The 12,305-nt window shown below is 54.8% G+C and overlaps 1 protein-coding gene across 3 annotated transcripts in view; it reads left to right on the top strand.

Annotated features, from left to right (window-relative positions):
• Positions 1-10,408, top strand: part of LOC311632002 (inter-alpha-trypsin inhibitor heavy chain H3-like) — a 43,479-nt gene extending 33,071 nt beyond the window's left edge. Inside the window, exons 17-21 of one of the 3 annotated variants that reach the window (XR_014796684.1) lie at positions 5,165-5,200; positions 5,334-5,447; positions 5,946-6,651; positions 9,544-9,655; positions 9,977-10,408. Coding sequence is in view for 2 of the 3 variants with exons in the window: in XM_084902943.1 (XP_084759069.1) it covers positions 5,165-5,200; positions 5,334-5,447; positions 9,544-9,656; positions 9,977-10,105 (392 nt within the window). In the remaining variant the exon portion in view is untranslated. Of the gene's footprint in view, positions 1-5,164; positions 5,201-5,333; positions 5,448-5,945 lie in introns of all 3 variants that reach the window. The other 2 variants (XM_084902943.1, XM_084902944.1) reach the window with 2 other exon arrangements.
• Positions 10,409-12,305: the final 1,897 nt, after the last annotated feature.

The following is a 12,305-nucleotide window of genomic DNA, read 5'->3' as shown; positions in this document are numbered from 1 at the left end:
TGGGTAGTGGGGCCCTACAAGCCCTGAGTACTCCTTGGGGTGTCTGAGAGGAGCAAGATCTGCTGGGGTCAAGGCAGGGTGGATCTGCCTTACTCCTGGGGTGGAGAGGCTGGGCCCAGGAGACCCCTTCTCTTTACTGGAGTCTCAGGCTGCTATTCAGGCCCCATTAATCTAGTCAGGACTCTGGCTTAAACTCCAGCAAGGCCCCAACACAAGACCTGCACTTTGGCAACACAAACTGAGAGCCAAAAAGGTACCCAGCTTGTGGCCCAGAGGCCTCCCTCAGGAAACTTTACTGAACGAGAGGATCAAACAAGAAGGGACAGAGCTCCTGAAGGGGGCTATTCAGTGTGCTGGCCTGTACACACGGGTGACCTACATGGAGGCAGTCATGCCAAGGGAGTAGATGAGTCATGCATTGAAGGAGAAAGGGCAGATGGCTTCTCTGTCAGCACACCAAAGCAGTGCCTTGTCATGAGGGCAGACCCATGGAGGGTGGCCCCAAGGCCTGGGATAGGATTACCAATGATTTTAGACTTTCCTTTAATAAAGTTGAAGATTGAGAGAAACCAAGATGGCGACATAGGTTAGAATTAGGGGCATAGAAGGAAGTGGACTGATAACTCTCAGGGGAATAGGGTTGTGAGGGTGTGCGAAGAGACTGGACAGAAATCACACACCTATGGATGAGGGCAGTGTGGGGAGGGGATATAAGGGCAGAGGGTGGGATGGGAACCGGGTGTAGGGGAGTTATGGGGGGAAAAAGGAGAAAAAATTGTAATAATCTGAACAATAAAGATTTATTAAATTAAAAAAAGTTGAAATGCTTTTTATAAAACAATTGCTTTTAGAGGGAGGCAGGGAGAGAGGGAGGGTTGAAGGGAGAAAGAGGAATGGGGAGAAAGAAAGAGATCAATTTGAGAGACAAACATGTACTGGCTGCCTCCTACAGTCTCCTACACCAGGGATCAAACCCACCACCTTTTGATGACTCTGTACCTCTTTTTTAACCCTCACCTGAGGACATGTTTTCAGTGATTTTCAGAGAGAGGAAGGGAGAGCGGGAGAGAGGGACACATTGATCTGTTGTCTCCTACACGTGCCCCAACTGGGGATCAAACCTGAATCCCAGGTATGTGCCCTGACCAGGAACCGAACCCACAATCTTTTGGTATATAGATGATGCTCCAACCAACTCAGCCTCCCTGCCAAGAGGGGAAAAGACTCTCTAAGAGGCTGAAGGCAGCTGAGTCACTGGCCCGGCACTTGAAACTCAGGACTGAATATGACATGGCCTGGCCCTCCTGGAGTCCAGAATCAGTACTCAACATGCAAACCTCAACACAGGGTAACGATGCAGCAAGCTGCCCGTGGTCAGCCAGGAGATGAAAGAGGAAGGCTACGGAGCACACAGAGGGGACAAAGATGAGAGATGGGATGTGTAGACTAGGGGAGGACATGGCAGTGTGTGGAGAAAAAGTTCAGAGAAGCAAGTTGGAACCAGGTCACAGAGAGAGTTGGACCACAGGACTTGGGGTTCACCCTTTCCCTGGGGCCATGAGAACCAGAGAAGGATATGAGCAAGGGCTGCAGCCATGGAAATGGGAGTCTTAGAGTGATGGGTCTGGTTCGGTGCCCTGACTGCCTTGAGCGGAGGGAGGGGACTGTGATCCAAGGGCCATGCCAGCGGTGCGGGTAAGAGGCAATGAGGCTGAGAGATTTAGGCTATTTGCTCTAAATGTGACTCCACACCTTGTCACCATTGTCCCCACCCAGGGAGGCCCAGGGCTCATCTGCCAGCACACAGCTTCCGCTTACACCAGGACTCCATGTCCCCCAACTGCTGGGAGTGAAGTTCACATGCTGTTGACAATATCCATGGGGCCCCTTTGGCTCAGGCAAATACAAGCCCTGTTATTCCATCCACACGCTGCCTTCCTGGACAAATTCCGCCTCCCACTCCACCCACACTGCTGGAGGCCAGTGACCCCACTGGTCAGCTGGCTCATATAAAGACCATGGGCCAGGCCTGCGAGCTCAGCGATGGCGTCTGCTCGGTGGCCCTGCCTCCTTGTGGCCCTGCTCTCCAGCTCCGTGGCCTTTGGCTTCCCAAGAAGCCCCTCTGGGCCACGTGAGGTAAGTCTGTCCTCTCTTCACAATCTGGGTCCATCACAGGGCAGGGGTCCCAGCCCGGGTGGTCCTTCACATGGGGAAGGGGAGGTAGAGGGCAGGGTCATGAGCTGCAGGGGACAGGGCTGGGTTTGGGAGGACTGGGCTCCAAACTCACCCTTTGCTTCTGGGCAAGGCTCTGAAATCTCCCTGGGCCTGTTTCCCCACCTGTCAAATGGGTGATACACCACGAACTGCTCACCTCACTGAGCAGCTGTGCAGGTCCACCTCTGAGAAAAGGACAGAGGCGCCTAGGAAGGGCTGGGCTGGGCCTGTGCTGTGCAGTGGTGCGGGTGCTCTGAGAGGAGGCCACATGGACCCGAGTGCAGGGACAGGCAGTGAGCCGAGGTCTGTGCAGCAGGGAAAAAGCCCTGTCCTCTCCATTTGGTAGCCTGAGACCTGCTCTCTCCAGATCTCAGTTTCCCCATCTATTCAGAGCCCTTCCTCCTCTGACCAGGTGGGCCCTACATCCAGAGGCCCATCAAGGGGTATGTGGGGGTCACCAATGAACCCTGGCATCTGCCAACATCCTGCCCCCCATTCACAGTGGCCTTGGCCTTGACCTGACAGTGTGTTTGTCTTTGCTTTCCCAGAAACGCAGCGTCCTGGAAGAGGTGAGGACTTTCCCCAGGGAGGGGGCATGGTGAGGGGGGCAGGGTGGAGCTGGTTGTCCAACAGCTGAAGAGTCGGGCCATAGCACAACCCTGCACAGCTGACACACAGCTCACAGCCCCTACCCTGGCAGACCCCCCAGGAAAGAGTGCCATAGAACCATGCCCCCTGACCTCTCCAAATGCAGCTCAGGATGGCCAGAGCACCGTCCTTCCTTCCACAAACACCAAGCAGTTGCTGGAACTGGGCTGGGCAGTGAAAGGCCCTGTCACGCCTTCACAGAGCATCTTCATAGCCACATTCACCCAGACGTCTCCCTAGAGCCGTTCTCAACCTGTGGGTCCGACCCTTTCATAGGGGTTGAGGGAGTGAAGCCACCAGCGGGAACCGTGGGGGGTGGGGTCATGAGAAGCCTCTGAGTCTTTAAAGAGATATGAGTACAGGAGTGAGTCCCCTGCCCAGGAGAGGGAAGTGCCTCTCACTTCCGGGAGAGGGACTTAGGCTGCAACATGGAAGGGCTCAGTTAGACAGGAAGAAGCACTCCCAGCCTTAAAGTTAGGCCTTGAGCATGCGCCTGGGGATGGCGAGAGGAAGAGGCTCTGAGAGCTGGAGGCTAGGACCAGGCTGGCTCACCATACCCCAAGAAGGAAGCTCTGAGTATCCCCACAACTGGACACACAGGCTGAGGGTGTGGGCATTGGGGGACATGGGAGGGAAAGAGATAGTCCAGGCCAGGCCAAGAGCTCCTGGTTGCAGGAGCTCAGCTGGCTGCTAGGAGGCCCCCAGCATGGGGCAGCTTGGATAGGCAGCATATTGGTCACATTGGCCCAGACCCCAGGAGTCTGTGGCTGCTAACGTATTTCTCCCCTTTTCCCTTCACAGGGCCTCAGGAATCAGGTGAGCTTCAGCCAGCAGCTATGGGGGGGGGGGGGGGGGTGTCCTGGGAGGGAGATAGGAGAGAACTCAGGAGGCCTTTCCAAGTAGGCCTGGGCTAAGGTCCCAGCTCCGCTGCCCACTCATGAGCAACTTTGGGTCAAGGTCTGCCCTCTCTGAACGCCAGGCCCTTGTCTGTTGACTGGAGGTGGCTTCCTATGCCCAAGGAGAGACAGTCTGTACAACAGTATTAGTGGCCTACAAAGTGAGCATTACCCACATCGGGCACTCACACCACATGAGTCCCACGGCAACCCTCTGAGTAAGGTTCTCATTTTACTGTGAGGAAACTGAGGCACAGAGGTTGGGTCTATGTGCACAAGTCTTCTGTCCGCAGGTGGCTGAGGCGGGGCTTTGGCCCAGGCAGCCTGGTTGCAGTGTCTGAGCTGGAATTCACAGCACCCAGTGTGTCTCTCATCATGAAATTGGAGCCTCACCCCTCACTAGCCCATCACCACCAGGCAGAGCTACCCCAGCCCCTGCCTGCCTCACCTCCATCAATACAAGTTGTTCTATCCAGCTTTCCCCGTAGAACAGCCCTGTCAAATGTACATCACTGGTGTGTATGTGCCTATGGTGTGTGTGTGTGTGTGTGTGTGTGTGTTACTACCAAGGACAGCTGTAAGCCTCATCCCACCCCAACAAGGGATGGGGCAGGAGTTGAAGAGTGGCAGACAGGATGTGCTGTGAGCTTTACTCAGGACAGAGAAGCTGACCTTCTGATGGCTTGCATTTTAGCCATATCAACGTGCCACGCCCTTGGCCTTAAAATCACACCCATATCACCACCAGTCCTAGAAAGAAGTTCCTGCGCATGCACCATTTCTATAGCATAAGCCAGTGGTGGTCAAACCTCAGCTCGTGAGCCATATGCGGTTCTTTGGCCCCTTGAGTTTTTAGCAAAGGCCAGCTTAGGAGTACCCTAACAAGTTAATAAAAATGTACCTACCTATATAGTTTAAGTTTAAAAAATTAGGCGCTCAAAAGAACTTTCAATTGTGGTACTGTTGATATTTGACTCAGTTGACTAAGCAGTTTGCTGACCACTGGCCTAACCTAAGGCTCACATTCCCACCCTCTCTCTGCCAGTGCTGGGGTTTCACTGTGCACCAGTAGCCCCAAGACAGGCGAAAGGCACAGGTGTTGAGAACAGGGCACCAGAGGCCCCCTGCACAGGACTGCCCTTTGGCTTCTTTTTTCATTGGCCCCTGCCATAGCCACAGTCCCCTGCCCCAGCACAGCCCTGTGCATGCCCCCTGGAGTCTTCCTAAATCCGCTCCCTGGGAAGGCAGATGGTTGGATCCTGAGGAGATGGGGGGGGGGGTGTGTGTGTTGAGAGCATTAGGAAGCAGGAAGGGGTGGGGTATGAACCTAACTCTGGGGGAGGGGGTTCTGGTGCCTCCCCAGGCCTGCTTGTTCAATTCAGCCCTCTCTCCCTCTGTGTCCACAGCCAGCTACCAGCCTCCTTCTAATCCCTACTATTATGGTGAGCTCCCCAGCTCCTCTGGGAGCAAGGCTCAAGGCCCAGAGGCCAGTGCCTCCTGACTCCCTAGGATTGCATCCCACAGAGGCCAGAGGGTGAGGCCCAGCACCTAGCCGTCTCTCTGATGTGCCCTCAGTGGATGGAGACCCCCACTTCATCATCCAAGTTCGAGGGAATAAGGATGCCATCTGCTTCAACATTGATGAAGAACCAGGCACAGTGCTGCGCCTCATTCAAGACCCCATTACAGGTCGGAGCTGAAGGGTGGGGCTGGGCTCAGTGGTCTTCCTGGGAAGGCCTGGAGTCCCCTGAGTGGGCATATGGACTAGGTTCTCACTCTGCCCACATTGCTCCCATCTCTTTATGTAGATTACACACTGGAGAGGGCTGTCTAGAACCAAAGGCTAGCCAGGTTCCACAGGGGCCAGTGTGTTGGGGAGAGGGTTAGAGTTAAGGACAGCCTGGCCCTAAAGGCAGGACTCAGCCTATAGCTGGGGAATAGTTTTTCTCTGAACAATAACAATTCCTGGGCCAGGCAAAGAGACAGGTCTACATTGTGGGCCCTCAGCCACCAGCAGGACCCAAGAGTGTGTAGGAACAGATGAGGTTAACTGTGAAGTTCTGGTCTCTTCGAGGGACCCCCACTCTGCTACCTTGCAGCAAGTCTGGCTGAGGCGGAAAGATCATCCTTAATGGCCAGCTGATTACAAGATCTCCCTGGTCTCTTTCTGCCCCTTGCCCCTGGCAGGCTTAACAGTAAATGGGCAGATCATTGGTGACAAGGGAAACAGCTCAAACTCTAAGAACAGAAAGACTTACTTTGGCAAAGTGGGCATGGTCAACGCTCCAATGGCCTTCTGGATTGAGGTGACCACAGAGTAGATTACTCTGCAGAATGGGGCTGCACAGAGTACTTTCAGCTGGCTGGATACGGTCACAGTCACCTCAGAAAGGTAAGGTCCCATATGGGGACCCAATGGAAGGAGGTTTGAAGGATTTATAGAAATCTGAGGACAGAAGACACATTCAGGGTTACAGGGAAGACTGGTGGCCTCAGAGTTCAGCCCCTGTGCTTGGGGAGGGTGACCATGGAAGACCTAGCCAATGCCTAGGCCCCCTGTGAGAACCAGAATTGGTAACTGGATGTTCAAAGGGCTAACCTTGAGAGAAAGGCTACATGGACCCAATAATCAAATAGAAATAGCAATATGGTAATAGCAAGAATCCCATTTGCATCTTCTCTGGCTGAGTTTATTAGTTTCCAGAGAGAATCCAAGATGGCTGCTCGGGTAGACACCTAACCGCAGCAGCACACAACAATTTCAATGGAATACAACTAAAATGTAGAGTGGACATCGCCCAGAGCTACAGGTAGTCGACTGACTGAAAATTCTACAACAATAAGGAAAGAGAAAACCAGAAGGAAAATCAGAGGAGCTGAAAAAAAGCCTAAGGTACGGAGACATGTTGCGCGCCCGCACACACGCACGCACGCGCGTGCGGAGAGGTAGCAGCCAGAGAGGAGAAGAGGGCTGGGTGCTGCCCGGCGTTCGCTAGCAGGAAGGAAATAAAACCCCCAGCCTGGGCTGAGCCCCCAAACCGGCAGCGCTGAGCCCCAAGTTATGGGCCAGACCCTGGGAACCCAGGCTACGGCAGGGGGAGACGGGGCTGTGAGGCGGAATCCCAGGTGAGCAGCAAAAAGCAGGGCCCCCGGAGTCGCACGCACATTGCGCGCAAAGGACTGAATGTTGACTCTGATGCTGGATTACCCTAGCCGGAAGGAACAGGGCCTCTGGCGGCGCTGAGCCTTACTCCGGACTGCTCTGAACCCCAGTTCTGGGCCAATCCCTGGGGACCCAGGCTCAAGTAGAGGGAGACGGGGCTGTGAGGTGGAGTCCTGGGAGAGCGGCGAAAGGCCGAGCCCCCGGAGTCGCGCACATTGCTTGCAAGGGAAGGAATGTTGACTCTGATGTGGGATTGCCCTGGAGGGAAGGAAACGGGAGCCCCGGCTGTGTTGGGCCCCAGTTTCGACTGCTCTGAACCCCAGTCCTGGACCAGACCCTGGGGACCCAGGCTCGAGCAGGGGGAGACGGGGCTGTGAGGCGGAATCCCAGGGGAGTGGCGAAAAGCGGAGCCCCCAGAGTCGCACGCACTGTGCGCAGAGGAAAGTCTGTTGACTCTGATCCTAGACTCCCCTAGTGGGAAAGAGAAAAAAAAAGCTCCAGACTGGAGGAATGCGACAGGGAGCAGGAGCCCCTGCCGGACACCGGCCAACCGGGTGCCTGCAGGGAGCCGGGCGATGGGGCCCCCAGGGGGGGGGGGGGTGTGCCCCTGAGCCTTCGACCTCTGAGCGCGGGCAACGGAGCCAAGGCCTTGGGCTGCTTCCTGGGTGGCGCTGACCCCGGCAACAGGCTGGAGCAGCGCGGGAGCCCGCGGAGAACAAAGGGGTGCCACAGGCCAACCTGCTGAGCTCCCAGGACAAGGAGGAAGAAACCAAAGAAGTTCTCAATGTGAAGAAATCAAGTGAGAGCAAAAGATAGTAAAATTACTTAAGAAAGAATACAAAGAAGATCTTGAAAAATCAAAGACTAAGTCAGAACTCAACTCACCAGCCAACATTGCAACATATATGCGTTTAAAAAAAAAAAAAAAAAGGACAGAATGTTGGAACAGCAGCGGCCAGGCCTAGAGTGCCCAGGCACAAGGCAGTGACAACCAGGCCCGGAGCAGCAACAGCCAGGCCCCAGAGCAGCAGCAGCCAGAACCAGAGCAACAACAGCCAGCACTGGATGAGCCAGACCTAGGGCAGTGGCAGCCAGGCCTGAGGTGGAGGCAGCCAAGCCCAGGGTGGCCAGTCCAGGAACACCCAGACCCGGAGTGGCCGGGCCCGGAGAAGCCGGGCCCAGAGCAACCGGGTTGGGAGCAGCCAGGCCCAGAACAGCAGTAGCCAAGCCCGGAGCATCCAGGCTGGGAGCGGCCAGACTCGGAGCGGCCAGGCCCGGGGCAGCCGGATCGGGTGCGGCCAGGCCCAGAGCAGCAGCAGCCAAGTCCAGAGCAACTAGGTCGGGAGTGGCAGTGACCAGACCTGGAGCAGCTGGTTGTGGAACGAACCAGAGCAACAGAGGCCAGGCCCGGAGTAGCCAGGCCCGGAACAGCTCGCTCCTCGCCTGCCCCTGCCCCACGGCTGCCTCTCAGACATGGCTGGAAACTTTTGTGGGAACTTGAGGGTCTGCTGAATCAAGAGATGAAGGCTTAGATCTGGATGTGTTGAGTTAGTATAGGGCTGGGGTGTTGATCTGTGAGTGCCTTGGGTGGGGCCTGGATGAGGCTGGTTGACCTATTTGGAAATGTCTTTTGTGTGAAATGTATCTTTGGGCATGTGGAGGTATTATTGATATGAGAAAATGCTAAGTAACTGATTTACTATCTGAAAAGGAATTTACTATCGGGGAAAGGGAGGGAGGAAGAGACTGAACATAAACTGCACCTATTGATGAGGACAATGGGGGATGGGGAGGGGGCGGAGGGTGGGGGGGGGGGAAACCTGGTGGAGGGGGGAAGAAATGAGGAACCTTTGTAATAATATGAACAATAAAGATTGATTAAAAAAAAATTATTAGTTCCCAAACTGCTCAGCCTCTCCTATGTCATTAGATTACCCAGAGCCTGGTAGGCAGGCAGGAGTGTTACTCCCACAGAGGCTCAGAGCCGGTGTAGAACCTGCCCAGGAAGCTAGCGGCTGAGCTGGGACTGGATCCCAGGCCTCCACATGCCCAGGAAACCCCTTTCCTGCTTCTGGAGGAGCAAGGCTGCATTCAGTGGAGGCAGAGTCAGCATGCATGACATGTCTTTCCTCCAGCAGCCCTGAGCTAGTGCCTAGAGTCTGTGTGTTCTCAGATGCCATGCACAGAGTAGGGTCTACCAGAATGTCCTTGATTCAGATGCTGGTGTCATGGCCTCTGTGCCCCTGCTGTCCTCATCTGTTCCCCTAGGTTCTCCTTGGAGATCAATAGGAAGGCCCTGGTGGTTTCCTTTGGAGAAGAAATTACCTTTAAGGTGGTTCTGTACCAGGTGTGGAAGAAACATCCCGTCCACCTTAACTTTCTAGGCTCCTATGGGCTGGACAGTGACAAGATGTCAACAAAGTCACATGGGCTACTGGGTATGGAATGTTGAAGCTTCAGGCTGTGCAAGGCAGAGGGAAAAACCATGTGCAAGGCCATCCTAGTAACTCCATGCCAAGCACACAGTACCCCACTCATCCCTTGCCTTAACCCTGGAAGGCCAGTGGCCATGCTACCTGGGGCAATGGCAGAGGCTGACAGTGTAAATGTTTTTCTTCCCAGGACAATTCTTCCACCCCCTTGCTTTTAAAGTGCCTGACTTCAACCCAGGCAATGACCACTCAAAGGTACATGCCACCATGCTGGTGAAGAAACATCGGCTGGCAGTCACCAGGTGAGGGGCCCCATCTGACACCCTCACCCTGCCCACTACCAATCCAGGAGGAAAGAGCCCTCTCTGCCCACACACATTGGTCCAGTACGCTTTGTCTTCTGTGGGGTGCCTGCATTTCCCTCTGGGGATTTGACCCCCATTTGGCCTCTGCACGTCAGGGAAAGGCCACACTCAGGCCCTAGGAGGAGTAAGTATGCAACCTCGTACTTACCCAGAGAATTATGTAGTTGTCAATGTCACACCCTTTCCAACCTTGGTCCACGGAGTGTAGCAGCCATCTTGTCTACCCTGTGTATCACAGCATCTCTCTCCTTTCTCCAGGGCTACCAGAAAGACTACAGGAAGGATGTCCATAATGGCACACATATGGGCTGCTGGTTCATCCACAACAACGACCAAAAGGTGATTGACGGGGTCCACAGGGACTACATTGTCCCTTACCTGTTCTGAGTGGCTGGCCCAGCTGGCCTGGCATCTGGAGCAGGACACAGAGCCAGGCCTGAGGGAGGGCTGTGACAATAGAGGACACAGTGGAAACCAGACCGCTGCCAGCCTGTGCATGCCTCTCTCGGCCCCTACTCTGGGGAACACCAGCCAGGACCTGAGGCAGCTCAAAGGAAGGACTGCCTGCTAGGAAGGCAGCTTCCTGGGCCTCCCCAGCAATGCTGCTGAAGGACAGGGCTGGTTGGTGTCACACTTTGGCAAGTCAAATGTATGATGAAAATAAAAATAAAAAATGGACTCTGGAGCAAAGAGTCTCTGAGTAGTTGGGAAGGGCTGAGTGCATTTCAGAGGCTAAAAGGTTCATGAGGAACGTCTGGTCCTTGCTCAGGAGCTCCGGTTGGGTCCTTCAGGCCTGGAGGTCCTTCTGTGACTCAGAAGCAGAGTCCTCCAGGGCTGGCACAGTCTGCAGCTGATTGTAGATGCCATCCATCCACATGCCCATTGTCTGCCCATCCACCCATCCACCCATCCATCCATCCACCCATCCATCCATCCATCCAGCCACCCACCCATTTACCACTCACCCACCCACCCACTCATCCATTCATCCACTTATCACCCATTTGTTCATGAGATAAAACCAACATTCTGGGCTAGAATCTGGGGGCATATGGCTCAGTGACCCGTTCCTGTGTGCATAGATACCTCAAATATGCCTTCAGCTGGGCTGGGGATCCTTGGGATCCTCCAATCATACCCCACAAAGTCATGGGTGTGGTGGGGGTCAGTGCAGTTCCTGGACTAGGGGCTCTGAGAGCCTCTACTACTTGAATAACTGTAATTGCCCCTTCCTGGCTCTCCCTGCTTCCAGAGGGAGCTTTCCAGAGCAGAACCAATCATTACTCTCTGCCTACACCCTGTCAATGACATCTCCCACCCATTGCTCTTGAGACAAAGACAAAAGTCCTTCCTATGGCTTCTCAGATTCATCAACTCCATGAACCAGGCATCTCCCGTTAACTTTCTGGATTCCAGACACATAGACTGCTTCCAGTTCTGCAAACACAAGTCCTCCTGCCCCTGCTGCTCACTCTGCCTGTGGGGCTAATAGCATGCTGGATTGAGGGTACCCTTTGAAGGAAACAGTGCGTAGCTTGGCACAATGGCACAACAAGGGACACAATAAGGCCAGAGGAGGTTGGAATCTGATTGGGAAGGATCATGAATGCCAGTGGGGGTGGGGATGGGATCTGGTCATGGGCCACATAGAGGTTTTCCTACCTCCCTCTACAGGGCTTCTCTGGATTTCCTAGAGACACCAGCCTGGGGTCCTGGAGAGGGTATTGGGGGGCAGTCAGGAGGAAACATTTATCATCAGACACCCTCCCCCTAGGCGTCTATGAGTGGTAACTTGTAGACTGGCGCTGCTGCTACTCTAGGGAGAGGGCCACATGAGACACCACTCTAGAGTAAACATGGCAGGTGTCCGGGCTGGGCTGGCAAAAAGGGCCCAGGCAGGGAAAGGACATCCTAAAACAGGCAAGCCCTTCCATGTCCTGCCACTCCAGCTGGCAGCCTAGCCTGGCAGGTAGGCAGAAAGTCAGAGGAGGCCCACAGCCTAAATGTGCCCCTTCCCCTCCTTCAACAGAGTCAGGGAGGCCTCCTTACAGGCCAATTTCAGGCAGATCTGTCCTCATCCCAGTCCCTTGTCACTCTGGCTGGGCCTCTGATGGCTCCCTGGCTTTCAGGATGGAAATCATGCTCCACGGCAAGGTGCACCCAGCCAGTGCTGGCCTGGCCCTGCTTCTTCACCTTTCCACCATCCTCCTCACCCCATGCTTCCCTTCTCCCACCCTGAACTCAACCCACGATGTCCTGGCTCTCGGCCCAGTATCCTTGTCCTCCTATTCTACTGGGCTGAGTTCTCTTCATTCATCAAAACTCAGCCCCAATCACGCCACATTCCTGGAAGCTTCCCGGATCCTCCCCAGCTAGAACAAGAGGAGTCCCTATGGGATCCTTGCAGCCCCTGGTCGTTCTTGGGTGGCAGCTGTCACACAGGCACTGTCTGTCATGGTGCCCACAGCACTCTGCCCAGGGCCTGGCCCAAGGAGGTGCTGGAAAGCACTCAGTGAACAAAAACAATGAAGCGCATGGACCTACTTCCAATTGTTCACAGAAGACACCTGCCCTGCTGCTGGGCCAG

The sequence above is a fragment of the Pipistrellus hanaki genome (genome assembly GCF_964339955.1).
Source record: "Pipistrellus hanaki genome assembly, chromosome: 13".
Classification (NCBI taxonomy): Eukaryota; Metazoa; Chordata; class Mammalia; order Chiroptera; family Vespertilionidae; genus Pipistrellus; species Pipistrellus hanaki.
The sequence above is the reverse complement of the archived record's forward strand: the minus strand, read 5'-3'. Positions and strand labels throughout refer to the sequence as shown.